The sequence below is a fragment of the Crocodylus siamensis genome, chromosome 12 (assembly GCF_052110815.1).
Source record: "Crocodylus siamensis isolate JL-2025a chromosome 12, ASM5211081v1, whole genome shotgun sequence".
Taxonomy (NCBI): Eukaryota; Metazoa; Chordata; order Crocodylia; family Crocodylidae; genus Crocodylus; species Crocodylus siamensis.
This window is the reverse complement of record NC_143406.1, coordinates 48196399-48224381: the sequence shown is the minus strand read 5'-3', so window position 1 is coordinate 48224381 and position 27983 is coordinate 48196399. Positions and strand designations below refer to the sequence as shown.

At 49.3% G+C, this 27983-nt stretch overlaps 2 protein-coding genes across 6 annotated transcripts; one reads left to right on the top strand and one right to left on the bottom strand.

Moving 5' to 3' along the window:
• The first annotated feature begins 19 nt into the window (after positions 1 to 19).
• Positions 20 to 12416, top strand: LOC149855124 (hydroxyacylglutathione hydrolase-like protein). Of its 4 annotated transcripts, none has more exons than XM_090024587.1 (9): positions 20 to 117; positions 312 to 447; positions 2487 to 2551; positions 4264 to 4381; positions 5452 to 5560; positions 5879 to 5982; positions 6740 to 6841; positions 6936 to 7095; positions 7493 to 12416. In XM_090024587.1, the coding sequence occupies exons 2-9, from the start codon at positions 343 to 345 to the stop codon at positions 7594 to 7596; spliced, it is 867 nt and encodes a 288-aa protein (XP_089880713.1). In that variant the 5' UTR covers positions 20 to 117; positions 312 to 342; the 3' UTR covers positions 7597 to 12416. The 4 variants fall into 4 exon arrangements, with proteins under 4 accessions (XP_089880713.1, XP_089880714.1, XP_089880716.1 ...); XM_090024588.1 differs by having other exon boundaries at positions 21 to 117; positions 7016 to 7095; XM_090024590.1 differs by lacking the exon at positions 20 to 117 and adding an exon at positions 130 to 179.
• CIAO3 (cytosolic iron-sulfur assembly component 3) lies at positions 12377 to 27852 on the bottom strand. 2 transcript variants are annotated; one of them, XM_090024586.1, is made up of 12 exons: positions 27698 to 27772; positions 25204 to 27427; positions 24969 to 25064; positions 24249 to 24392; positions 23702 to 23834; positions 23170 to 23304; positions 22586 to 22704; positions 21178 to 21307; positions 20716 to 20788; positions 17491 to 17628; positions 15917 to 16074; positions 12377 to 14673 (listed from the first exon to the last, which is right to left on the bottom strand). In XM_090024586.1, the coding sequence occupies exons 2-12, from the start codon at positions 25237 to 25239 to the stop codon at positions 14435 to 14437; spliced, it is 1401 nt and encodes a 466-aa protein (XP_089880712.1). In that variant the 5' UTR covers positions 25240 to 27427; positions 27698 to 27772; the 3' UTR covers positions 12377 to 14434. The 2 variants fall into 2 exon arrangements, with proteins under 2 accessions (XP_089880712.1, XP_089880711.1); XM_090024585.1 differs by lacking the exon at positions 25204 to 27427 and having other exon boundaries at positions 27698 to 27852.
• Between the last annotated feature and the right edge of the window lie 131 nt (positions 27853 to 27983).

The following is a 27983-nucleotide window of genomic DNA, read 5'->3' as shown; positions in this document are numbered from 1 at the left end:
GCCTCCATTTGCCTGCTGGGCTGGCGGGGGCGGGGAAGGGGCAGGGCAGGAGCCGGAGGCTGGACGGGGCGGAGCGGGGCTTGCGCAGGCGGCTCGGCCTGGGGCTGGCGGCAGGAGGTAGGAGGGGCTGTGCGGGGGGGTGGGGAGGGCTGCATGTGAGCGGAGGGGACTATGCACAGGTGCGGGGGGCGGGGGGCCTGAATGTAGGTGCATGGGGGTGTGCACAGGCTGGGGTGAGGTCTTGCACGGGTGCTGTGCCCAGCCAGCGGTGCCCGGCAGCCTGACCTGATGCCGTTGGTTTTCCCCTGCAGCCCGTGCGCTCGGCCTCGCCCTCCGCGCACCATGAAGGTCAAGGTGATCTCGATCTTGGAAGACAACTACATGTACCTGGTCATTGAGGAAAGCACCAAGGAGGCGGTCGCTGTGGACGCTGCCGCTCCCAAGAGGGTGACTCGGCCTCCCGCTGCTTGGGGACCCATTGCTTTGAATCAGGATTTCATAGGGCTTCGAGTTCGAATCCAGAGCCGGCGGGCCCATTTATAGTCAGCCCCTGGGTGGGGGGTACAGAGCTAGTCGGGAACCGGGTGTGTGTCCAGCTGCCTGTTGCTAAAGATGCTGTTGTTAAGGGTTCATGGCCCAGGGTTAGGTTTTGGGGCAGCCTTTTTATAGTCCTCTCATAGAGCAAGCAAGCCTGGTTTTAAACGCTGAGCAGAAAACGGCGCGTGGGGTCAGTTCTCTTCCCCGGGGGTGCTGGGAAGCCAGGCCAGAGGGTCCCGCGTTCGCACTGAAGCAGGGCGAGGGGGTAGCGCAGTGGTTCTCAGCCGGAGACCCTTTCGAGGGTGCCCGCGCAGTGTCAGCGCCGCTACGCGTGCAGACGCGATTCCCGGAGATGTCGCGTAGAAGTCGGTAGTCCTGGTCCTCCTGAGCTCTTTGCAACAGGAACAGCTGCTCTGTTATTTTCCTGTCGGCGAGAAAAAGAGCAGAAACTAAGAGCTGGCATTTTCCGAGCGGGGCCCCGAGTCTATCCGGGTGCCTCGGGTCTAGGAAGGTGGAGAACGGCTGGGACGGTGAAATGCATCCGAGCCAGCGTGGCTGCATCCTCCGGGCTGCCTGCTTTGCTGCCGAGTACACAGAGGCGCCGAGTACGTGCGGGCTTGAGGGCCGTGGTCCCTGCCGGGAAGAGCGCTGCCACCTGCAACGTGTAAAACTTTCCACGTGTCCATCACCTTAAGCCCCCCGGCGTCATCGGCACCTGTGACCTGGGGTTTCCCAGCTGCTTCGTTCCCTGAACGACTTGCCAGTGGCTTTAGAGCAGCGATGCCGATCCGTGCGGCCTGCTCCGCGCTTGCAGTGAATTGCACCCAATGGGCAGTTCAGTGTGGGCACTGGGCTCCCATTACAGCCCCGCGCCGCCTGCCCCTTCCTCCACAGCAAGTGCTGCCTGTGTTGAGGTAAACTGGCACGTCTCGGCAGCAACCGATGCTGGCTCGGAAAGATCTTACCGATTTCATAAACCTGAAGTCTGATCAGGGTCAGCCTGGAAGATTTGGTATTGACAGGGAACATTACATTGGCTTTAAAAAGTGCCCCTTCTCCCACCCCCGCTGGACTGACCCACCTTGGAGAAGCGTTCAGTGGCACGGGAGGGGTTTGCAGATGTCTAGAAGTGGACCATAAAATGCAATTGCAAAAGGGGACGTGGAACTGGTCACTTGAAACAACAGTGTCTCTCTGACCAAGAGGCAGTTCGCTGTGTTAGCTCGAAGGCAGGACAGATTTGCCCCCTGTAGACTAAAGGAGACTATACTAAATTAACTGTATCGATCTGTAATTAAGTCGGACTGTAAGGTGCACATCTGCCCTGCTGGCTCTGTTCTCGTTTGCGCTGGGAAGGGTTCAAACGGGGTGCCTGTTTGGAGCTGCGCCTGCAGAGCCATGCACTGGCAAAGACTGTGCGTTCCCCGGGTCTGATGTGTCCGTTCACACGGAGCGGGTCTTGCAGCGAGGCGGCTTGCGAGAGTTTGTGCAACCTCCCGCGTGGAGCAAGTTGCTTTATGTGATGTTCCCGGGGCTGCGCCCAGGGCGGTGTGCTCTGTGCTCCGGTTCAAGGGCAAAGCACACGTCCATTGCTATGTTTTCTTGCAGTATCAGCGCCACCCGTGTACCGATTCACCTTTGGACTGATAAACTATGATGCATTTCCCAGCTGAAGCTGCTGTGAAAGCCTGCCCCTCGATTCCTGCAATGGTGGCCCTTTGTAGATATGCTTAGTCCTTTACATACCAGGGGGTGGTTATGCTCTTTTGCAGCCTGGCACTGTTAGCACGAACCCATCACCTATGATCCAGAGTCTCTGAGAGTTGGTGCATGGGACCGGCACAGTGATGCTGGTGCTGCACAGAGCAGATGTGGTTCAGGCTCTGCAAGGATGGCTCACGGGGGTCTGACTTTCCTCTGTTCTTGAATGACTTTATTTCTCATTTTAGTTGCTGGAAATCATTGGGAAGGAAGGTGCAGCCCTGAAGGCCATTCTGACCACCCATCACCACTGGTGAGTGCTGTGGGGAGGGATGTTTTGCAGCCTTTTGTCTCATGGGGCTTGGGGTTAGAGGTGGGTCTGCCCAAATCTCTGCTCTCACGACAGAGCAGCGCTCTGCCATATGAAAGGGCTGGGTCCTGGGAGGCTGACGATCCCCAGGGATCGTCTACTCCAGTCGGGGCTGCCAACCTTTTTGGCAGGTGTGCCACACATCAGCCCTGTCCCCTTCACTCCAGTTCCTGTCCCCTGCCTGATGGCTTCTTTGTCTTCTCCCAGCCCCATGGTCCTTGCCTGATACGCTGCTCTGCTTTCTGCTCCCTGCTATGCTTCCGATCCACCATGTGCCACTCGCAGGGGCCGCCTGTGTCGCTTGTGGTGTCTATGCCGCCCCCGATCTAGTCCAGCCCTTGCACGGATAAAGGATGGGCTGTTCCTGACTCAACCCAGCCACATCTGTCCAGGCTTTGCTTGGAGATCTCCAGCAAAGGAGGTTTGACAGCGTCCTTGGGCAGCTCATTCTGCAGTCCTACAGCTCTTGACAGGGAGGGAGAGTCGCCGGAGATCTGCTTTACACCTGCAGTTTAACCCCCCGTTCTCCTGCAGCAAGCCCCTCTCTCCTTTAACTTCTTTGCAGACTGAACATACTGGATCCTGGAGGCCTCTCTTGTCTAACTGGAGCTCCTGACCTTTGTCAGCTTTGTTACCTCTTGGTCTGCCTCTGTCACCGCATCCTACAACTTGCAGTATATCTACATGCTACACTGGGCGCACGATATGCTACATCATACATAGGTGGTCCCAGAACTGGACGTGGTGCTCCAGCTGAGACCTAACCAGTGCTGACTGGCCATCTCCCATGTCCTGTGCTCTCTGCATCAGTGCAGCGCAGCATTGCATTTCCTTTACTGCAGCATCGTCTCAGCAGTGCTCCTGCCCAGCCAGTTATCTATCTCCTGTTCTTTATTTGTGCATCTAAGGTTTGTTTTTGTCCTCTCTGTGTAGCACGCTGTGTTAGTCTTGGATGAGTGCTGTCCTGTTGTCCGCAGCCCCTAATCAGGCCCCCTTTGGATGTGAATCCTGGCCTCCAGAGTATTTTACAGCTCCTCTCAGATCCATGTCATCTGCGGGATCGATCAGTGGACTCTCTTTCCGCATCCAAGTCATTAATAAAACATATTAAACAGCAGATCCAGAGCAGATTCACGAGGGAACCCTTTTGAGGCCTCCTGCCAGTCTGACATCAACCCATTTATAGCTCACGTTGCTTGTGGGTTGTTCAACCAAGGACATATGCAGCAAATGGTAATTCTGGCTAGCCCCATTCCTCCAGCTTGCTGCATAGAAGGGTCTGTGAGACAGTGCCAAAAGCCTTATTAAACTGCAGGTATGTCACATCCCTGGTCAACGAGGGTCGTCGCATCAACGTGACACGACCTGTTGTTGGGAGCTGAGCACGCTTAGTCTTTCCCAGGGCTGAGTCCAAAACCATTGCCTCTTCTGTGCATGAACATGGAGGAAGTGCCATGTCCCAGAGCTGATTGCGCGCTTGGAAACCACGAGCACGGTATCTTTCATGTCACAAAACATGCTTTGTGCCTGTCCTGCTGCCTGTGCCCTGGCGAGGCGGAGTTGACCGCTGTGTGGAGAGGGACCCGTCATCCCTAGGGTATCGGTACACCGAGAGTCTGTTGCAGAGGTGCTAATCTCCCTCCTTGTCTGAAAAGGGACCATGCCCGAGGGAACGAGGAGCTGGCCAGACTGTATCCAGACCTGCGTGTATACGGCGCTGACGAGCGGATCGGGGCGCTGACGAACAAGGTGACTCACAACGAGGTGTTAAAGGTACGTTGGTGCGTGTTGTAGCTTAGCTTCTGCATGGGGTGGGGACCTCGGAGCTCATTGCAAACCGTAGCGAACACAGCTGCCTGCAGAGAGGGTGCGAGCACGGGAAGGGGCTTATTTTTGAACCCGCTGTGCACTTATTTTGAGTACATTTGCTTTTTCTGTTGGTGTGAACCCATGTTTAGGAGGGAGGCATTGAGACAGGCCGGGGCTACACCTGCTCTGCTGCTGACTGCATCTTTGTGTAGGTGTGTGCAGGATCCTGTGTTCATGGGAATCTCCTGCATTGCAGGAGGTCGGATGATGATAAAAAGTGGCAGCAAAAATCTCTCCAGTGTCAATAGGTGGCAGCATCTCACCAGGGGAACCGGGCAGCGGGGGCTGAGCTGCCTGCATATATTGCAAAGCTTTGCTTGGAGATGCTGTTTGCAAGTTGTGCGTCCATTTGCATTTCATGAACCATCCCCGTCTCTCCGGGTGGGAGATCCAGCTGGGTCTGCATCAGGATTTTGCAGCCTGTCTCCGGTCAGAACAGATCATGTGGATGACGCGTATAGCTGAGTTTTACATGTCCTATAGGGACAGAAAGACAGGCGCTTTCCAGTCTTAATCACCATCTCCCCATCGCAGTAGTCCTGCCCGCGAATCTGAGTATCTGCAATACTTTGAAACGCTGGGACGAGGGAGATTGCCACGTGCAGCTGAGCATAATTTCAGCTGGTTGCCCTGTGTCTGTTGGCATTGCTGGTAGGGGAACGGGAGCCTGTTCTTCTGTGCCTGTCCACGGGAAGTCTCTCATCTCTCCATCCTCATCTTTTGGTGGCCTGTTTCTTGCTCAGGCCGTGTAGCTGCTGTCAGCGAGGGAGGGAGGGACAGCATGGCTCATCAAACATGGTTTGGGCCAAACCACGAACTACTCCACTCTGAGAAACCAGCTCCCACGTGCTTCCGGACAGGACCGGCACCAAGGGCTTCTGGCCCATGATCGGGGCTACACCAATACAAATAGTAACCAGAAATAAGAGCTGGGCTGTGCTTTGCCTGCCCTGACTGACTCTTTGCCTCTGCAGTTTGGGGACATTAATGTGAGATGCCTCTTCACCCCCTGCCATACGTCGGGTCACACGTGCTACTTCATGTGGGAAGATAACTCTCCGGATGCGCCGGCGCTGTTCTCAGGTATTGGCCCTTGACCCGGAGTATCTCAACTCCCCTCGCACCCCCGAGAGGTAGGGAAGCATCACCCCCATGGTCCCCATGGGGAACCGGGGCACAGAGGAGAGTAACCAACCTGGTCAAGGCTGCACAAGGAGCCTGTGGTGGAACTGGGACTTGGACCCAGGTCCTCGAGTCCCCGGTCTCGGCCCAGGGGGACAGCGTGGGGTAGACGGCCATGGCAGCACGCCGGCTTCTCTCTGCCTGCGTGCTTCCCACCTCCTTTGCTGGCGTGGGGAGACGGAGCTGCCCCGCTTGAGACGCTGCATCTTCCCTGCCCAGGCGACACCTTGTTCGTGGGCGGCTGCGGGCGGTTCTTCGAAGGGACGGCCGAGCAGATGTACAAAAACCTGACGGATGTCCTGGCGGCTTTGCCGGAGGAGACGGTGAGCGTGGTCCCCGCGGCAGCCTGCGCGCGCGCGCTCGGTCGGTCCGTCTCTGCCTGGCTCTTGGAGCAGGCAGGCAAGGATGTCCCGTGGCGGCTCTGGTCACCTTGGAGAGCCTCGCTCCTTCTGGCGGCTCTCCTTGCCACGTGTCACTTGGACACGCTGTCCCACGGCCCTTCCTGAGGATGCCGGGCCCTTGCCCAGGAAGAAGGTGCCTATGCCCACGGGAGGGAGAAGCACTCAAGAGGCTTGGCACTGAGAGGGGGTGGCCGCCCGGCTTCTGCGCTCCAGGCATGTCTCGCCAACCCCTGGGATTTGGAAACCCGAGTGCTTTCCTGGTGATGCAGCCCACGCACCTGCCAGCTGGTTTGGCCCGTCTCTGGGAGCGGCGACGCCACTCGGCAGCACCTTTCCTGCATGGCACGAGCCAGCCCAGCGGCTACGACCTGCCCCAGGGCCCCAGGCCTGTCCTTGGCTTGAGGGCATAGTGCTGCGTCCGCGAGGCAGCCCGAGGTGCTCTGTGACTGAGCACCAAGCCTAGAGCTCTCCTAGTAGCTCCTGTCCTCCGTCGTGTCCTCGCCGGAGGGGCGCTGGCTAGAGATCCCGGGCAGAGGCCCGTACCCCGCCTGCCACCGTCCCACCCGCGGCTTGGCTCAGGCAGCCTGCCTCCAGCACGTGTTGGCTGCTCGGAGCCAAACCCGGCGCGTTAAAGAGACGTGGGCGTTGCAAAGGCTGTGCTGTCCCTTTTGTGCTGCAGAAGGTGTTCTGCGGGCACGAATGCGCCGTCCGAAACCTCAAGTTCGCCTCGAAGGTGGAGCCAGAGAACGAAAACGTGAAGAAGAAACTCGCGTGGGCCAAAGTAAGCGCCCGCTCCCCCCGAGCAGGGAGGGGGCGGTGAGCACTAGATGAGTTTCCCCTCCAATCTGCCTCTGCACCTGTCACCGTGGGGTTAGGGCATCTCTTGGCACCTGCGTCTGCTTCCCGCGCGGGAGCTTGATGGTCGGGGCCTGATGAAGCCTGTGGTTCCTCCCAGCGCCGCGATGACGAGGACCTGCCCGCGGTGCCCTCCACGCTGCAGGAGGAGTTCCAGTACAACCCCTTCCTGCGGGTCTCGTGAGTAGCGCGTGGTCCCCTGCCCGGCCTCGGGGCTTGGCTTGGGTTTAGCCCTCGGGTGACGTGTGCTGTAGGGGAAGGGAGATCAAAGGCGGCATTCCCTGCCGCTTTGCTAGCGGGAAAAGCATGAGGCTAGGGCAGGGGGCTTCTCTCAGGTCTCTTCACCTCTGCGAGATCTCATCCCTGCCTAGTCCTGTCTACAGAGGTTTGCACCCTCTCTGCTGGTTGTCTATTCCCTCCATTGAAGGGCAGTGGGGAGAGACCAGCCCCAGGCAGACTTTGCCCCCATCCCCCTTGGGGGAAGTCACGGATGGCCAAAATCCTGCACAGACTTGCAGCAAGGCCACTAAGAGCTGCTGTACCTTTTGCAGCACCCTAAATGGCCTTTCCCTGGCAGGGAAGAAGCCGTGCAGAAGTTCACGGGCAAGACGGATCCGGTGGACGTGCTGCGCGCTCTCCGCACGGAAAAAGACAACTTCAAGAAGCCCAAAGAGCGGCTGAACCCCCAGGCCATGCTGGCGTTCGAGTGGGGGCTCTTCAGCCCCTTCCTGGAGAAGAAGTGAAACGCCGCTGGGTTGCTCCCGCCGTTTCACTTGAGAGCCACTGGAACGTAGGGTCTGTGCTGTCGAGAGGCAGTGCCGTATGGGAGGGAGTTCCCCGCAGCGCATTGCAAAGGGTTGCATCCGGTCTAGATGAATCGGACACGCGGGGCTTCCTTGCACGAGGGCGCTGGTCCGTGACTCGGTCCAAGTCTTTGTGTTGATCCATTTCCCCCCCAGCTGTAACTGCTTCTCGTAGCCCTGCCGTTTAGGTGAGTGCTTTAAAAACTAGCTGCATTTTAGTAGACCGTGGGTTTGTAGGACATGGGACGAATCATATGTAGATGTACATGGGTGTATTTAGGGTTGTGATGGGCCCGTTTTTCATAAGTCTTAAGCGTCCTGCTGCTACCCAGCTTCTGAAGGGCATTTTGAATCTAATCCTCCAAGCGATCATTGGGGCAAGGAAGACTGCATGGAGCCAGGCTGGCCGGTGGACGGATGCAGCATTGGAAAAATCAGTTCTGCTCAGTACTAGGTTGCCTTTGTCCTTTTCTTTCTAGAGTGCTTTTTCCAACCCGATTCCAGGCTCGGAAGTGCTGCGGCTGCAGCTTGCTGCTTTCTCAGCGTTAAGGGAAGATGCAGTCGTCTTCAGAACAGTAAAATGTGATCAAAGTAACCGTTATTGGATTGTAAGGTGATGGCTGCTTATAGATGAAGAGGAGGATAAAACAGGTTTGGCCCTTTGAGTGTGGCAGGCAGTAAATAGGAGGGATAGGCAAGACTTCAAAGTATGCCTTTTAACCAGAAAAAGCAAAATCCAGCAGTGAGGTTATTAGGATGAGTGCTTTGAAAGGGAATGGACTTGTCTTTTGGCAGAGTATTTAGCCAGTATCTGTCTCACTCAGCAGCAGCTCCCCATGCTTTTCAGTAATCCAGAGGTAGGATGTTCTCAGGATTTACAGAGCAGTGATTTACGTAGCGTGGCCTTCCACAGAGATTAAACCCTGCAACATGCTTCCCGGTAGAAGCCAGGCTGACGGACTGCCACTGCCCTCATTCCTCAGTCTTTGCTTCTCTCCTCCCCATGCCCTTTCCTGTCCATCTGTCTTGATAGGGGGCAACTACAGCCTGGAAGCCTGATCCCCAAGACTTCTGCAGTGCTTGACTGTGTGCAGTTAACAGTGGGATTAGTTGCCTGTTAAGGCCCTACGGGTCTACAGGGGCTCAGGCCCTCAGGGTAACAGGCAGGGGCTGCTTTGCTCCTTTTCTCCTACCATGGACATGGAGAGAGGCCTCTTTCAAATGCACGGTGAAATGGGTGGAAGAAATCTAGAACAACCTTGTAAATGAGTCACCGTTTATTGGGCAGCGTCAGCTTTTTCTAAGGCCAGATTTTGCTTTTGGCGTGGGCTTGTTGGAGTTAGCCACACTTCTAAACTAGCAATGAAAGCAACAGAAAGGCTGGTGTTCAAAATCCAGAACAAGCCACGTGGCCTTTCTTGAAGTGAGGGCCGGGGGGGGGGTGTAAATAGCTGTGAGAATTAGTGTGGTCTTGTTTGGCTGGAAATACTCCAAAGATCAAGGCGCAATGTTTCACGCACCCAGACTTGTTAGCAGGGGACCTGGGACCTACATCACTTCCTTCGGTCACTTGAGCAGTGTGTGCTGCTCACTAAAGTGGGAGCCTTCTCCTCTGCTTGCGCAGTTGTAAATGAGAACGGGGGATGCAGAATTAGGCCTAATACTTCCATCACATAACACCTCTAAACATGGTCTTTTTCCACTTGGTGGTTTCTAGCATTGGAATAGAGCCGTGTGAGTGGCTGGCTTGTGTTTTTGGTTGCACCAAGCTGGAAGACGCATTATCACCTGGTTAATGGACAGATTTTTCTACCACTATATTTGGCTTTTTAAATCGACAGTTGCGCTGGGTGTCACTTGTTGCTAAACAGGAAGGGAAAATTAATATCTGCCACTAGAGTTGCACCATTTTTAGGGCTTGAGAGACAAGTTAGTCTTTATGCACAGGTTGTACTGCTGAAGGTTGACCGTGCACTGCCAAGCACGTAGCTGGCACCTGAATGTGACCCCAGCGCTCCCAGCTGATGAAAGTCCATGCAGCACTCAAAGCTGCGATTGCGACTCACATGACACTCACCTGAACTTGATTAGGTACTAATTAGTGGGGATCTAGCAGCATGCAGCTCAGGAACCGGCCAGGAAGCCTGGGTGATTCTCCTGGGCTCTGCTGCCTGCTGCAGCACCTCCACTCCTGCTAGGAACTGAGCGTAGGTATTTCAGAGTTAGTTCAGGCAGGTCTGTATGAGCTGTTAGATAGCTTTTGACGGCCGGGCCATGAGCATGCACCCCTTTGTTTTGCCTCTGCATTCCTTCTAGCTTTGGGAAATGGGTAAGAAACAAAATGTAGGTCACTGGGTTAATTTTATAGTGCAATAGCTACATTTAGCATGTTTTTTGGCGTTCGCTTCCAACCCCCACGGCTCAGCAAAGGCATTCGAGAATGCCCGAGGGCCAAAAGGGAGGCGTATGCCCGGGGGAAGGGAGGGGCTATCACCTCCTCCTTGGCCAACGAGTGTAAGAGGGCCATTAGGAAGGCCAAGGTGGGGGTGGAGCTCAGGCTAGCGACCAGGATTAAGGACAACAAAAAGTCCTTCAAATACACTGGGAGTAAGAGGGCACCGGGTAATATAGGGTCCCTGCTAGACTCCAGTGGTAATCTTGTGGCTACGCCAGATGAGAGAGCCAACATTTTTAACAAGTTCTTTGCCTTTGTCTTCTTGGACAGGGCCCAGGACAGCTCTCCCACCACAGGTAGGGGCAATCTCGGGGATAGCACTGCCAGGCCTCAGGTCTGCGCAGATGTAGTTAGGGATCTTCTGGAAGGGCTGGATGTTTTCAAATCTGCGGGCCCTGATGCCCTCCACCCATGGGTGTTGAGAGAGCTGGCGGGGGTCATTGCTGTGCCCTTGGCCTGGCTGTATGAGCGATCGTGGCCCACGGGCCAGGTGCCTGGAGATTGGAAACTAGGTAATGTGGTCCCCATTTATAAGAAAGGGAGAAAGGAGGACCCAGGAAACTAAAGGCCCAATAAGCCTCACATCGGTCTTGGGGAAAATCTTTGAAAAAATGATCAAGGAGCACATCTGTGAGGGGCCTGCAGGGGAGATCATGCCCAAGGGCAACCAGCATGGGTTCATCAAAGGCAGGTCCAGCTAGACCAACCTGATGGCTTTTTATGACCAGGTAACTAAATCCCTGGATGATGGTGTCGCCGTGGACGTAGTCTTTCTGGACTTTAAGAAGGCCTTTGACACCGTCCGTCTCTCACCCCATTCTCATTAATAAATTGAGCGACTGTGGCATTGATGCTTGCACAGCTGGATGGGTCAAAAATTGGCTGATGGGGTGCACCCAGAGAGTGGTGGTGGACAGGCTGTACTTGACCTGGTGGGATGTGAGCAGTGGGGTCTCCCAGGGCTCGGCCCTGGGGCCTACACTGTTCAACATCTTCATCAGCGACTTGGACGAGGGGATGGAAAACACGTCGTCCAAGTTTGCCGATGACATTGAGATGCAGGGAGAGGTAGGCATGCTCGAAGGGAGCGAGAGGCTGCAATTAGATTTAGACAGACTACAGAAGTGGGCAGATGGTAACAGGATGGGGTTCAATGTAGACAAATGCAGGGTGCTGCACCTGGGGAGAAGGAATCCACAGCACACAGACAGGCTGGGGAGCTCCCCCTTGAGAGCACAGAGGCGGAAAGGGATCTTCGAGTCATTACTGACTCCAAGATGAACATGAGCCACCAATGCCAGACCGCAGCCAGCAAGGCCAGCCAGACCTTGTCACGCACCCAAAGGTGCATCTCAAGCCGATCCAGGGAGGTGATACTCCCCCTCTATGCGACACTGGTCAGGCCGCAGCTGGAGTATTGCGTCCAGTTCTGGGCGCCGCACTTTAAGAAGGATGCGGCCAGCCTGGAGAGGGGTCAGAGGAGGGCCACCCGCTTCGTTGGAGGGCAACAGGACAGGCCCTATGAGGAGAGGCTGAGAGACCTGAACCTGTTCAGCCTCAGCAAGTGGAGGCTGAGGGGGGATTTGGTGGCTGCCTAGAAACTTGTTAGGGGAGATCAGCAGCAAATAGGAAGGGCCCTATTCCGCCCAGCAGCACCTGGGGTGATGAGGAACAATGGCCAGAAGCTGCTGGAGAATAGGATCAGATTAGAGCTAGGAGGCAAGATTTCACTGTTAGGGTGGCTAGGATCTGGAACCAACTTCCTAGGGCAGTGGTCCTCACTCCTACCTTGGGTAAATTCAGAAAGAGGTTGGACGAACACCTGTCTGGGGTCGTGTGATCCCAGCGTGTGCTCCGGTCAGTGGCGGGGGGTCAGACTAGACGATCTATTCAGGTCCCTTCTGACTCGAAATTACTATGAAACCAACTGCACACTTACACTGAACTTGGCTCTTTTGCACTTGACTACAAAGTTTAGTCACAGCACTTCCGTATAGTCAATTTCCTGTAAAGCGGTTTAATGCTGGCATTTCTTGCTGTAATTGAAACCTATGGTTTTAACACAATACTGTGTTGTTAAACTATGCAGCAGAAAAGGGGCATTCAATGACACAAACCACCTGCCTGTAAAGCTGCAGAGAAAAAAAGCCAGATGAGAAAGTTGCCTCTTCAGCACTGTGAACTCACTAATGACAATGACCACTGAAATGTGTAAAGCTTTAATTAAAACTTCCCAAAAACTTCATGAGTCTCATGCCATGGACTGGTTTATCCTTGGTAAGGATTTGATTAGACTTTCAAAGAGGTGGGTGACAAGGAAGTAGGCAGACAAGGCTTCTTTACCAGTATAAAAGGCCATTCAACATCACAAACTACTTGATTTTTGGCAGGGAGACAGATCTCAAACTGCAGCATGAGGAGCTGCTGACTTCAGAAGCAAGAAGAGGCCAGCTGTGGCTTGAAGGCATCAAAGAAACAGATCACAGTGGTTTTTCTTTAAATGCATTTAGCCTCATCCAAATCCTGCTTCTCCAGTAAAACAGGTTTAGTGAAACGGGCGTCCAAGGGTATTTTCCTGCATGAAGCAGACACAATATGTAGGAAAGTGGGCAGGAACAACAGGTAATGGTCTGATGACTGCTGTGAACGGCAGTGCCGAATTTAGAGTTGACTTGTTTCCTTATCAGTGCTTTTTAAAATCTATGACTCCTACCCTCCAGCCATGTGCTTTACCTCTGTAGTTTGAGTTCCAAGTAAGCATGTGTACAAGAGTCAGGATTGGGGCCTAAATTCATTGAGAGCTAATTTAAAACAGCTTGGTGAGGAACCAGAGACAGCAGTTTTTCAAGATTTAAGCAGAAAGTGACTAATCTGCTGAGTTTTGTCCCACATCAGGGGTCGGGGGTTGTGAGGGGGAAGCATTTAAAAAGGATGCACATACAGTTGCAAAGCCTGCCCATTGTGGCTGGCGCATACTGAAGAAGCATTTTAATTTTTCAAACCTGACAAGGTCCCTTCAGCTGCTCCTAAAGGCCAGTTGCTAAACTCTTTCCATTTTAAAACAAGGAAACCTAATGAGGCAGCGAGCAAGACTCACCTTGAGCGAAGGTGGAAGAGCAAGGTCAGTTTACACATTAACAACATGTATCGTTCTCCGAACCCCTAACAGCACAATTTCAAAGACAGCAGAACCAGCTCGTTTAACACACACAGACCAAGTACGCTTCTGCACAAGTAGGCTGGTACCTAGTGGGTGAGTTTATGCATTACGTTAAACAGCTGGCATTGGTATTAGTCATGGATGGTTATTAATGTTGGGTGTGATAAATTTTGGCCTATTCCTCTCCACTCTCACAGCTGGAACAGCTGTTTTACAACAGAATGTCTGTCAACAGAGGCTGTTATGATAGTACTGAAATGATAAGATACTGGTCTGCATTGCCTTCCTGGGAAATGTGCTGTATAAGGGAAGATATCTTTTATCTGAATGCAAGGTTATTCTCCAACATTAGTGAGATGGGGGGGCTAGTAGAAGTTTAACATCCAGCTGCTAATTCATGAACGTCTGTGTGCAAAAAGTTACAGGGTGGCTTTTCTTTACATTCACTCAAGTCACGTTTCAGCAGGCAGCGACATGCAAGTGTTAGATGTCATGATAACACTGTTATAGACTTCTGCTGTCTGTGCCCGTGACACTCTCGCCTCTCTTGAAATGCAGTACAAATATCAGACAGACTCCACAGACGGCTAGTCAAGAGCAGGAACACAGAACTGGAGTCCAAATACTATTAACCCAGTTCTCACTAAATGACAAATGTCCTAAGTGCCACAGCTATACAGCTTCGTGCTGTGAAAATACAGCAGATGTGACATTCAGGTCTTGGCCTGGTAATATTTTATCTGGGCATCAAGAACATCCACAGCTGACTCCAGGGCTACTTCTGCATTGGCTTCAACAGGGACGGGAAAGTGAAATGAATGCAAGCCTGGGCTGACAAGGAGGAACCAGAGCTAATAGACATTATTGCTTCTGTTTTAAAAGGTGTGTCAAACACCTTTTCCCATTCAGACCATGTAAATATCCTTCAAAGCTCTAAAAATGAGTTAATCATACCACTTACATCCTAATCAAATTGTATACACCCAGTTGTGGTGAGAGAAGTCTCTAGAGCGTGCACTGGCTTCGGAGGATTTCACAAGGAACTGAGTAATAGTATGCCTTGGTTTCAAAGACTTGCAGTCACACAGGTTGGATGCTTCTTCACCATTTGATATTAAATCCAGTGCTCATTTTCTCCACAGCATGGTACTCTGTATGCAGTATTTTCCCAGCCTTATTGGAGGCTGTGCCACCCAGCCACTGTTCATACAGTTTCTGTATGCTGCCATTTGCCTCTGGAGTTTCAGTCCTGACAGACTCATACGACTGCTCGACTTGCTGAAGTAACTCCTTGCTGGATTCGCCTTCAGCTCGGAGCTGACCGCCACCATTTAAACAGCCTGGGAGCAACCAGATGACAAAATAAAAGCTGAAATCACTTCCAAACCCAGTAGTCAAAAGCTTACCCAAGAGCAATTAAAGCCCAATGATGCAAACACGATACAGCTGAGAGCAGCAATGTAAGGCCTCCCACAAGAAAACCTTACTTCATTGATTAGCTTTCACCCCTCAATGATCTGATCCTATAGCAAGGTGGACGCTGCACCTCTAGTGGTCAGGCAGGGCTGAATCCTAGTGCAGCAAAGCATGAAGGAGTTATAAGGTGGACAACAGTGCATGGTGGGAAAAGAGGCTGTTCTAAACCTTCTTGTTCCACATTGAGAGAGTAGGGAGGGAGCAGGAACCTGTGGCTCTTATTTCGAGCCTGGAAAGCAAACAAACTGAAAAAGAGACTGCCATGTTGTTAATTAAAACACTGGAGGTGATGAATGCCTACACTAAACAGCAGTGAGAGGCAGTGGGAGAAGCCTTGAGACTGCTCTGGTTCCAGGCTTACTGCTCCTGGTCAGCTCCATGCTATCTAGGTGGTATCCTGCAACCAGCTGCTCAGTGTTGGACAGCTTACTCCTCTCGGGGATGGGCTGCGATCCAGGGGAGGTAAAGAATGGATGCTCAGAACCGCTGCCTGCTCTGGACTTCTCATAGATGGGTAGATGAAGGCTGAATCCAGCACTCTGAACCCAAAGGATAAGGTGGCAACGCCTAACACCAGAAAGGTAAGAGACTGCTATGCAAAGCTGTTTAATACTTTTCTAAACATTGATTCTTCTAATCGTCTGCAGGCCTGTAGAGGGCATGGTATAAAAGACCTAGGAGGTTGCATGTTGTGAAGATGGAGGAAGGTAAATGACTGATACTCCTAGAAAGAAGAGAAATCAGGTTCTCATGTCCCTAGAAGTTGTTGCCTTTTTTTAAGCTATGCCCATGACTCACTTTTGCCCAATGTAGGAGGTAACATAGCACGAGTTCTATCGAGTGCCCAGAGGTTTACAAAGCTGGGAGGCTTTTTTGAGTACTGCACCAAGTGCTGACATACAGGTTCAATCATGACTCCAAAGTAACTTGCAAAGAACTGCTGACTGCTAGCCTCCAAAAATACATCTGACAGCCTCACTAACTACCTCTAATCACCATACCCCTGACAGACATTCAGGCTCCTGTCCAGCTCTCCGTTTCAGATAACCTCCAAAGTCTCGTACAGTAAACTTCAAAGCCAGCCACTTAATCCCTGGGTAGCCTTACCTGATGGGCAAGCCATGACTTCAACATAATGGTACGGCGACTTTCCTCGCTTCAGCTTTTGCACTAAATTCTGTATGTTCCGAAATCCATAAGCCAAAGCAAACTGTAGCAGAACCACACCATCCTTCTCCAGTGTCACCTCCTGGAAATCCTTGTTTCTGGGAAACAGAAGCAGACAACATCTATTGTCCAAACTGGTTCTCCACTTTGCTCCTGATAAAAACACTGTGCTGCAACTTCAGTGCTAATACACTTCCAAATGAAGAAGCACCTTTTTTTAAGCAAGGGGGTAACATGGTGAGAGAGCTAACCTCCAAAAATCCTGCTGAACTGGAGGTCCCAGCTCTGCCTCCAAGCTAAAAGGAAGCATGTTTAAGCTTGAAGATAAATGTTTTCTGGTCTATATAACGCAGATGGCACTTGAGGCATATAGCTTATCAGTGTCTCTGCATTAATTGTTCTGCTGTTCAGAACTGAGACCCAGAGCCACAACGGGGCATTCTGGTATCCTGACTTTCCTCCCCACTTATGCACTTGTGTTCAAGCTCTGAACTCTATCCAGCCTCCTTCCTGTCAAGTGCATAGGCCTACTGAACTCCTCGGGTCAGGCCAGCTTGGGCTATCTGACTGGGGAGCATCACACACTGCAAATAACACTTAGGAGATCTCAGTCATCTTAGCATCCCTGGGTAGCGGATGCTCTCACCTGCATGACTGTATGGCTGAGTTAGCAAAGACCCTGAGCGAAGAAGCTTTTATGTGAACATTATGGGCTTTCCTGGCTACCCTCAGCCAGCAGGCAAAACAGTGAGGCTGTTTTAAGAAAGAACTATAAGTTGCAGGTAATTCCACCGTACAAAAATGGATATTGAAGAGCTCAGGTCCTCCAATAATAGATGGAAAAAATGCCCACAGCAAGGGAATGAGTTGAGTGTTTTCATTATATGTGTATTTCAAGGTGGTTGAGGATTGCTTCCGCTCTGGGGCATTCCACTGAGCTAGAAAATGATGTTAAATCAATTTGGCTATGCACCATTATAAAACCATAAACAGGGCACATTTAACAGAGGTTAGCAAAAGTTTCACTTAGATACAGGCATTGAAAAAGGCTTACTTGCCTTGCCGGTGATCTTCCTAGCAACTGGGGGGCCAAAAACCCAGAAAGAGAACCCAGATGACACCCACTCGTCTAAGCCAGCTGCTGCCAACACTGGTGCTAGTGCTAGTGCACCTGCTTTTTAGCGGGTCGGATAAGTGAAAGAGCTCGTTTCCAAGAGTTTTGTCATCCAAATTGTTCCCAGTCTCAGGCTGCAGCGGACTTGAGAGCATTGACAGTGCTAAATTAAAGCATGTGGGTGGTGGGGAAAGGGTGAGGAAGTCACAGAGGGAAACGGCTGCACAGACTGGCAGCTGATTTATGGCTAAATTATGTGTGGGAGTAAGCAGCCAATTCCCAGAGCTTGATGCAAAATGTTTAACGTTGGATAAAGACCTTTTTGGGCAGTGGTGGGATAAAAGCATAAACAGAACTGCACTGAGATACTGCTCTGTGGGCAGCAGCTTTGACTCCTTACTTTAAAGGCTTATACTGCACTTCAGCTACTTCAATCCCAAAGAGGTCCTTGGCTGCATATCTGTAGATGTGCTCCAGGTAGCCGCCGGACCCGCCTCCAGAATGGCCAAGCAGCTCCTCTTCTGCTGTGCTGCTAAACCTAGGGGACAGGGAGGGTAAAGAAGGTAACTTCATGGCTTCATTTAATACAGTAGCTGGTGCAAAGCCCATTGTGGCTATGTGGCAGTTTGGTGCGGCTGACTGAGTACTAGTAATAGTCATGACATGCTAACCTTGTCTCCCCCTGCATCTCCCCACATGTGCCTTCAGACAAGTATTGTATGTAACAAGGACCTGCAGATTTCAGAAATGATGGTGCACGGCCAGCTGCTTGTTCAGGCCCTTCAAATCCTTCCCCCCTCAGACAGCACAAAATATTGACTATTTATAATTCATGGGCCACATGAATTTAACCACACATGGGTCAGTACAGGCCTGACCCCAAATCCTCCACAGATGCAACCACTTTGTCTCAGATGTTAGGACCTATTCCAAAAAACACTTGTGTTGGGGAAGTCTGGGACAGCTGAAAAGCATAGAAAGGAGAGATTTCAGCCATCAATTCTGGCCACTTGGTTCTCCCCTTCCTAACCGAACAACTTCTAGGAAGTCAAGGAGTAAAAGAAATGAGCCCAAGTCACTTGACCTTTACTTTAGGCTCTTCCAAAAGCTTGCAAGCTAAAGGGCAACACTTGCACACGGTCTTAACTGGATCAAGGAAAATGCTGCAATTCAGTCACCCCATAGTTTCATCCTGATGATCTGCTGCAATACAACTGGTCATTCAGCTGTTCCTTCTGGAGAAGAGCTCCCAAAATGTAAGCCACAACAATGGCTTTTGTTATAAGATGATAATCAGCTGTTTATAACCTTCCTGAACAATGTGACATTGGCTTTCTGTCGCTCACAGCTGCTTGATTTCAGGTCAAATCTAAGATGTCTTCTGCAGATAAAAAGAATCTCAGTTCTAAAAGCACTGCACAAGACAACCTTGCACCCCGTAATCATCTTTGGAGCCTATTTTTAACTCGGTTCTTGTTTACAGGAACTGAGATTCATTAATAAGTGCTTCAGTGTGTCTGGCCTCACGTACTGCTGCTCTCTGAAAAGGAGTTTGCCAGTAAGCCGCAGCCCCGGGCTAATGCAAACGGTTCCACCAGCAAAGCCGTAGGATGTTTGGCATTTGAACCTCATTCCTGCTGCCAAATTTAATAACCTCTTAATGGCCTCTTCCACGTGTTGAGGGATAAAGTGGAATAACAGCCATTTGACTGCTTACATGAATCCTCCCAGGTTTATGGAATACGTGCGGTTTGTGACCAGGTCATTTATCGAGTAGGTTAAGGCTAGCAAAAGGTTACAGAGAAGCATTATTGCCACAAGCATGAGGCGCAGCATGCCATTCTGATAGCTTAGCCAAAGACTTTATCGAAACGCTGGACAGCTGGTTCCACTTCCTAACCGACACTTCCATCCCACCACTGCATTTTCAAACGCTTCAGAATCCCTTTAGGACTTTCCAGTAAGTCTTTAGCAGAGAGACAGAAGCAAATGAAATTTAAATGGCCCAGCTACATAGCAGATTTTTCCATGTATACCTGTTGAATTCCTTAAGGTGGCGATTAATAAGAATGACTGTGTCTCCCCTTGGGTTTTTGTTTTAAATGGAAAAAAAAAATGTGGTTGGAAGTGGCTACTTTTTCCATTTATTGCTTCAGAGTTTATGTGGTGTTTTTATGATCAAGCAGACCCTGTGCAAGTATACTGCCCCATCCCCAAGGCTTCCTATAGAGCCCTGCCAACATACAGAGCCTAGCCAGACCAACCAGTCCAAAGTGGGATTCTGCTGCATAGAAACTGCTAGGAGTGCTGAGACTTATTATCTTGGCTCTTGTCTATGCAAGGCTTAGGAAAAACCAAGCACAATTTCACTTACAATCTGGACTGAGATAAGGGCTCCAATCCTGTAGGTGAAAGTAGACTGATGGAGCTGCATGGAGTCCCAAAGAAATTTGAGCGGGTGCAGTAGTCTGTACATGTGCCATTAGCTGCAGGGCTGGGGCTTTCAATACCACTCTTGAGGACATGAAGTATTTGTGCACTGGCTACTTAGGTCACATACATCCACCGTCTTCTCTAAACACTCAACTTCACTGGGTTTGTTAGGCACATGCTGTTTCTTTCTTACAAGCCATTTTCTACATGCTGATGAAGATGGGACCTTTCAATTTCATGTTCAACATGGTATGCTGCAGCTGATGTCAATTTAAGCACATTAAATACGATTTCTAAATCCTCTAGTCTGTATGTGGTTGACATAGAGCCTGCAGGGTCAGTTTTCAGTTAATGCAATTAAAATCTCATCTGCATTGCACATGTTTAAGATGGCACGCTTTACTGAATAAAAGAACTCCCATGGAGTAGCTAAAGTGATCTAGATATATCCTCATTTGAGCTTTAGCAATGGAATATATACAATACTCTGCACGCTGGAGAACACACATGAACTAAGGATACCAGAGCAGTAGGCTTCTGCATCCCATCAAATTACAGTCTCCATCATTCTACAGCAGGGGTGGCACCGGCAGTAGACAAGCAACACAGCAGCAGATGGAGCAGGGTGCAGAAACCAGAGCAGCAGATCAGACAGGGAAGCGGATTGTAGTGGTAGCAGCAAGGGTGTGTGGGGCAAATTTGTGGCATGCCTGCCAAGAAGGTTGGCCCCCACTGGACTAGAGTATTTACTTTCCCCCTCCAATTGCTTATTAGCTTCCAAGCTTGTGGTAGCTTTTTTTGAGACATTTCAGCAGATAGCGTGTGAGTGTTCGGTATCCAATTATCAAAGACTACCATGTTATCCAGGCTCTTAGGAACTAGTATATTCTAAATCAGTGAATTCACCCAGTCCTGCTGATTTAGGGCAAACTTACTGCTTGGGTTATGCAAAGCCTGCAACACCCAGTGACTTCATATTCATTGACCTCCTTTTGCAGATCTCCAAATGGCTTGAGGTATAATCACACTTGAATTCAAAACCCAGTAGATGTGAAAGAGAGATTTGGAGTAGAACTTAAGATGCAAAAATCTGTAACCACTGTATTGCAAAACTGTTTCAGGAAAGGGGAATTCTGCTGCTGTGCTTAAATGAGAGATCACTAAAGGTGTTAGCAAGGTTATTTGTTCTTACATAGTATCCAAAGGAGCAGCACTCACATCTGACAGGGAGACCCCTTCTTGTTCCATCAACTTCAGCACTTCTCCTAGAACACAACCATAGATATAAGTGCTCAATTTCTTCTCCAGCCTCCTTCCCATGCCCCGAACAGAAGAAAGTGTTCATGGGCACAAAACCTGTATTCATAATGGTGCCCGGCCTTAGGACAAGTTTTTCACAGCCTAACTTCTTTCTGCGGCACAGCAAAGGGTGTGCTGAAAGAAGCCACCTGAGCCTAGAGAGCTCAGAGGTGAGCATAATGTAATCCTCTCTAACAAAGTTTCACTGTTCCTAAGCTATGGTCAAGTCTAGCTGCAGATGTGCTCCTAAAAACAGGTCACAGGTCACAGGCCACAAGGGCATCTTTACAAAGCGCTGTGTCCCGTGTGCAGTAGTGGAAGGAAAGTCAGCTGGAGCGTCTCTGGTTCTGCTTACCCGTCGTAATTACACAGTCTACCTCCCGAGTTTGATGCTGTTGGTTGAAAAAGTCTGGCCTTGAAGCCTCTAGTTTTTTGTCGTAACAGGGCATCACTGTCACGTGATAGATCTGGTCAGGGGTTAAATGCTGCAAAAAACCCAAGAAGATTGGTTAGTTTCACTGATTTTAAACACAGTGGAAGAGAGAACTGCAAAGGCACAAATGAGAATGAAGCCATTTAACTGCAACTTTACCTTTGGAAATCCTCTCCTTTTAAAAAACAGATTTAATATCTTTCTGTCCCTACCCAACTGCACAGGAGAAACAGAATCACCACCAGTAGCACGCTTCAATAATACCTTTTCCTGTTTTCTCTACTGAAGGAGATGCTCCTGGCAGGCTCAGGCAGTCGGGAGTCCCTAATTACATGCTTAGTCAGAAGATAAGCTTCCTATACACCGTTACAGCCCAGACTGAAAACAAGAACTTATGTTCTGCAAACAGCACCTCCAGCAAACAAACTGAAGGCAGACGCCGCATTAAAGTTCACCACCATCCAAGAAACAAGCAGAGGTCAAGGAAACAAGTTTTGAATTTGAGCCACTGTTTCAGTATCTCTTGCCAAATACCTTGAGTCACTGCCAACTTCTAACAAGTACACAGATCTCCAAGCTTATTTAACACACATGTTAAAACCGTGCTTCCTAATGGATAATGAATGAAGGCATCAGCAATATTTTAAGTTTCTTAGTAGACTCAATTCTTGGCTATTAGCATGACACCAGTCTTTAGGCATCAGAATGACACTTGGGAGGAAACGCAGAGGATTTAAAATATAGAATCAAATTAAATCAAACTGAAATAGAAACATTAAGCTTGGAAAAAGCAAGTAATTTTTAGACAAAGTATGATCTGCATGAATGCACAAACTCAAGGTCTGGCTTAGACACGATCATAGCAGTTTTCTTTTAAATTACTTAAATTCTATCAAAATGCATTGGTAAAGCAAACGGGATGGTAAGAAGGGCTACAGAAAATCCCATTTTACAGTTGTTAAATAACGTGCAGACATTTCAAGCAGCCTTTGGGCACCAAGCTTGAAACTGCTACTGATCAGCACTTGCTGGAAGCAGAAAGAAGGTGGAGAGACGGTCACTCTCTAAGAGCAGGCAGAAGTAGGGAGGTGGATGTGGAGGTAAAATGCTTGAAGCAGTACGGTGACAGGATCTCACCTTCAATGCTTTCACACCATTTACAGATCTTCACAAATACAAATGGAGACTACTGTCAGCTGCCTTGCTACCATGCCAACATTTTCACATCAGAAAAATCAGTCATTTTTTAAACAGTTTGAGTCATTTTAGAAGCAACTTAAAATCTAACTTCTGCAGCTTCATGCCAATTATGGTCAACACCAAACTTTACCTGCTGTTCTGCAAAATAGCCTTTGATTAAAGAGCCCATGACCTGCTGTGGAGACTTGGTTGTACTAATATAAGGAATAATGAAGCTTCCATGGGTTTTCTCGGCATAGCAGATCCAACCTGAGAAGAGAAAGGAAGCATATTGATTCACTGCTATGACTTTTAAATCATGTTATCATTTAATAATAATCATTTTCAGTCTCTTCTGCATACAGAATATGTGTAGGCTCTTAATAAAGAGCTTGGGACAAGACTAGTTTCTCAAAGTAACTTGCTCACTTGAAGTTCTAGATCAGGTCTTTTAATTAATCTAATTATTCAAGAACAAGAATATTTCTTTATAAAACTATTAAAGAACTTTTATAATAGACTCTTTCATAGGAGTGCCTATTTTAAGTTGAACGGACTGCTAAAAGAATCTCAAATAAATAACTGCATGCCACTAAAAGCCATTTTGTTCTCACTTACATGTGGTTTTAGCCAGATGAACATTTTCAGCAGTATACTGCTGCTTTTCTTTACTGATAGTTTGTCCCAGGATTTCACCACTTATCTACCTATAGTTTATGTACATTTTAAACGTACCTGGGCAGGCAGAGGCCAACATAGGCAAAGCCCTTTTGTCTTCAGTTTGCCTTCGAAAACGTTTCACAAACTCTCGCTGGCTCTCTAGGAGGCTGAAGTTTCTAGAGAAAGTTGTATCAAACACATAGTGCACACCTACATAATACAGGGATTGGAATTAAACACACGGACAAAACACCACAAGCTACAATAAAAACCCCAACTCAATTAGGTTACATCTTTGTATACGTCCTTCGTTATTTATGAAATGTTGTAACTAGAAACAGATACGTTTCCAGCAAAAAAGCAGAATAAACTTGCATTAAAAATGATCTGACGAGTGGAAATGATCTAGGTTCCTTCCCTGCCTGCTGAGTTATGATGCCTTAAAGTTATAGGAGATTGTGAATTTCCATTATTACTATTTTTGAAACAGATGACCGAAGGCTTATTCATGCAGCTCTAATACAGACTAACAGAATTTGCACTTAAAATATGCTCAGAAGATATGCCTCAGAATTTCCACCTGTGATTTGGACTGTAATGTGCTCACCAAGGTTTTTTAAGAAAGCTGTCAGTTTCTTTGCTGTTTCTAGAGGATTCATCTTAAATCTCACAGCTAACGATGCCCTGGACTGTGGTGAAACAGAAATTACAATCAGCTTCTGTTCACTCGGAGCTGCTGTCTGAAAAACAAGAGATAAAACATTAACGTTCCCTGGACAGTTATACTGCAGAGTAACTGGTATCTGTTAGCATGTCAGTGTTTTTTAAGATGCTTCTCCGTGGTCTGAGTGTGTTCTGGTTAAGGTTTTTTCTGGTGATGAGATGGTTACACTCACTATAAGCTATGCTTTAAATTTTTACATCCAGGGATCACAAGTTTTAAATATTAAGTCTTTTATAAATCTACACCAAATTTCTTAATGGATGCAATAGATTGATGTATTGTACTGAGAGAAGAAATACTAGTTAGTTCTGGTTCTTACAAAACTTACAACTTCAGATTCTACTATTTTCACATCAGCTTCTCAAACATGGTGTCATTTTCAAATCCTTCAGTCTATCCTGCTGTTGAGTGAACTGCTTAGTTCATTTACCTTATTAAAACTTAATGCTTTGTAGAGTTCTTCATGGCTTTGCTGAGTGATTAACACACTTTCTGCTGAGGTGATGCAGCCACTACATGCTAGACAGTCATTCAGGGTAATTTTAGCCTTTTCAAGCTTTTTTGTTCCTCCATCCTAGAAAGAAAAAGTTTAGATCCAGTCCCAGCCATAAAAAAAACCAAACACTAGTTGCTTGCAACTTCTATAGCTTTAAACATAAAAGATGTTGCCTCTTTTCATCTCTATACACTGTATGCAAATATGCATTAGTGGAATCTCTGCATTTTAGTGCCATGATGAAGATAGATTTGAGAAATGTCAGTGAGGACATGTATCACATCAAATCCGCTATTTTGGACTCAGGATATCACTCGCTCACTAACTTTAATGTTAGTTGTTCTTACATTAACAGAACTGCAAAAAGTGGTGTATTTCACTATTTCAGAGCTCAGATGACACAATGTTTACAGCTGTAGATTCTGATTACAAAACTGGGACAGTAAAAGTGATGGTCTCCCATCTCACTATATCATTCTAGAAGAAAGATACATTTTTCAATATGAAAAGTACCCAAGAGGGTTGGCCACAAAGCTAACTGTTTATTGTCATGTCTTCACTGTCCCCCCAATCTGAGATGCTTAGTAGTTGTAAACCTATTAAATACACAACAAGGCAATTTCTAACTCTTTTACACAAGTGGGAAGATGCTACCTGATTGATCTGAAAGTAGCTCCCGTCATCTTCAATTTGGATCTTAGCTGCTGCTTTTCCAGGTTTCTTTTCAACTTTTATTGGCTTTACACATTCCTGAAACAGAACTAAAACTAAAATATGGAAGAGGCAAGAGAGGAAAAGACTAATTGCAACTTGGCAGAATTAGCAAACAATCCTACAATTTCTGTAGTTATCAAGGAGATGAGCAAAAGGAGGTTACAAAAGTACATACCCCATTTTTACAGAAGGAACACTTTTCCAACATCATGCCAAAACCAGTACAGTTTTGCTGTCCCTATTAAACACGCAGCTGTGTTTAAAGAAGTCTTGCTCCAAACAGATGCTTGTCTGCAAAGTCCTGTTTTCTCTAAACTCTCTAAGGGTGATCGTGCATGCTTCATGTGAATATTAGCAGATGGAGGCGTGGTCATTACAGTCAACAAGCGGCTACTGCCAGTGAGATTTCATTTGATAGAAGGAAATCTGATGACTTTATATCCCTTGTTCCCAGCTCACTCTGTTCAAGTTCATCAACTGAAGTTTTGAGGGTGTTTTTATACTTAAAACTTTTTATTGTTTATGCAACCAGTTCCCTTCTCTACATCTGCCCAGCACCATACCTAGAACTCAACCACAGCTTAACCATCCTTGCCCTGGCCGAATGCTCAAGCATGTTTCCATCATGACGGCATTCTTGCTTGTACAGTTTTATTAAGTCATTGCTCTGAATTTGGGGAGGTTCACAGAAAGCTCTCCCTGCAGAGGACCAATTCATGCTCAATGAATCAAAAAACACCAACACGGATTTGCTATTTTAATAGGGTAAGAAAAGCCATACCCAATTCACTGTGTGGGTGGGAAACATCACTGGAAAACTCAAGTGCTGCAACAAGTGACGATGACGACACCATTTACACTACAAACCTCTGACCTCAATCTTCCCCCTTTGTGCTGCTTTGTTGGCTATTCCCTCTCCTCAATGTCACTTTTCTATTTGTGGCGACAATTACATCTCTCACTTCCCTGCCTTCTTCCCTCCTCTTAATCCCTCCACACTGTAACTACTGTATGTAGCATCCTTTCTCCCCTTCTATTTCAGCTCTCTTTTTAATCTCTTCTGCTATACATGGAAGTTGTGTAGCTTAGTGCCTGATGCCTTCCTAAGGGCAGAAACACTTAGAGGAATCAAAGGGGTTTTAAAAGACAGCTGGAATCCACTCACAGCAAGAATTTATTAACACATCTTCCACCTGTCCTAGGCACTCAAAGGAAGCTTTTTCAATGCAATGATTTTTCCCTGTAGCATGACGTTACTGTGCAGTTAGGGGAAAAAAAAAAAGTTTTTTTGCTTTTTCCTGGCAGTGCTGGAGAAAGGCAATTAGAGCACGTTAGCAGCCAAGGCTGCAGCAAAGTTGGCAGTGCTTAGAGACATAAGCAAAGGGACATTTGCTGATGGGTGACAAGATACAGGCAGTTCTTCACAGAAGAAAACTCATTTCAAAGCATAGCCCCTGATTTGCAGAAGTTTAGGGCTAGAAAGGACCTTGTGAAATCGTCGGGTTCAGCCCCCTGCTCTGGCCAGGAAAGACTGCAGGGGTCAAATAACCCCAGTGAGGTGTGCGTCTAGGCTCCTTTTGAAGATCTTCAGGGTCGGTGCTTGGACCACCCCGGCTGGGAGTCTATTCCAGTCCGATCACACGAATCATGAAGATATTTTCCTTTATATCCAGTTTGAAACCTCCTTCTAGGAGTTCATGACCATTGCTTCTGGTTTTCCCCTGGGGCATTTTGATGAACAGTTGCTCACCGAGCTTCTGATACTCTCCCCAGATATATATGCAAGCTGCCACAAATTCCCCGCAAAGTCTTCGCCTTTATAGGCTGAACAGTCCCATATCTGTCAGCCTTTCCTCATATGGCTTGCTCTTTTCTGGACTCTCTCCAGCTTCTTGCTGAAGTGCAGCACTCCGAACTGGATGTGGGGCTCCAGCTGCAGTCTCACCGAGGCCGAGCGGAGCGGGAAAATCGCCTCCATGGTTTTGCTTGAGATGTATGATGAAGCCGGGCACTTTAACCACCCGCACTTCTCAAATCATGTCTTGCTGGCTGAAGCCGGCTGTCACTTATGAAAGCTCTGGCCTCTCTGAATCAGTTGGTCTCTAAGGTGCTGCCCTGTCAAAGCCGCTGGAAAGCAACCCCCCTCTCCCCCCGTAGCTGTGGTTTTCAACTGGGGGTGCATGAGATGCCGGTCAGGGGCCATGTGGTCCGGGGAGCAAGCGCCAGCGCAGGACTCGCAGGGTAAGCCCACGCTTGGTCTGGCACCACGGGCTCCTTTCAGACCCGTCGCAGGCCCGGCCGGAGAACGGACCTGGCCTCTCTTGGGGAACGCCACAAGCGGCAGACGCCTCGAGGTCGGCGGGGCAGGGTCCGGCGCGGCCAAACAGTGCAGACCTGGCCTGGGGGGCAGGGAATGAGGAGCGGGGCCAAGCACGGGCCCCAACACTACCCCTCCCCCCTCTTGCCCCTCCCTCAGGCATTGCCCCTCCCCCAGGCCTTATCTCCATCCAAAGCCCCCTCACACTGCCCCTCCCTCAGGCATTGCCCCCCAGGCATTACCTCCATCCAACACCCCCCCCACACTGCTCCTCCCCCAGGCACTCCCCAAAGCCCCCTAATACTGCCCCTCCCCCCCATAGCCGGGCAGCCAATGAGGAGCCCCCGCCCACCTGCGAGGGGGCGATGTAGTCGTCCAGGTCGGCGAGCTGCAGCGCGCCGCTGAATACAGACGCCATGCCGGCCGCTCTACCGTAGAGCGCGGCAGCCGCTCGCGGGGAGGGAGAGAGTACGCAGCGCCGCCGCCAAGCGCGCCGCCACACTGCTGCAAAGCGCGGGGGTGGGGTCGCTACCGCCGAGTGCTGCTGGAGGGATGGGTGTGCGCATGCGCGGGCGGGCCATCGGTGCACTGCGCGTGCGCGAGAGCTGGGCGGTGTTGGGGGGCGGGGCCCAGGACGG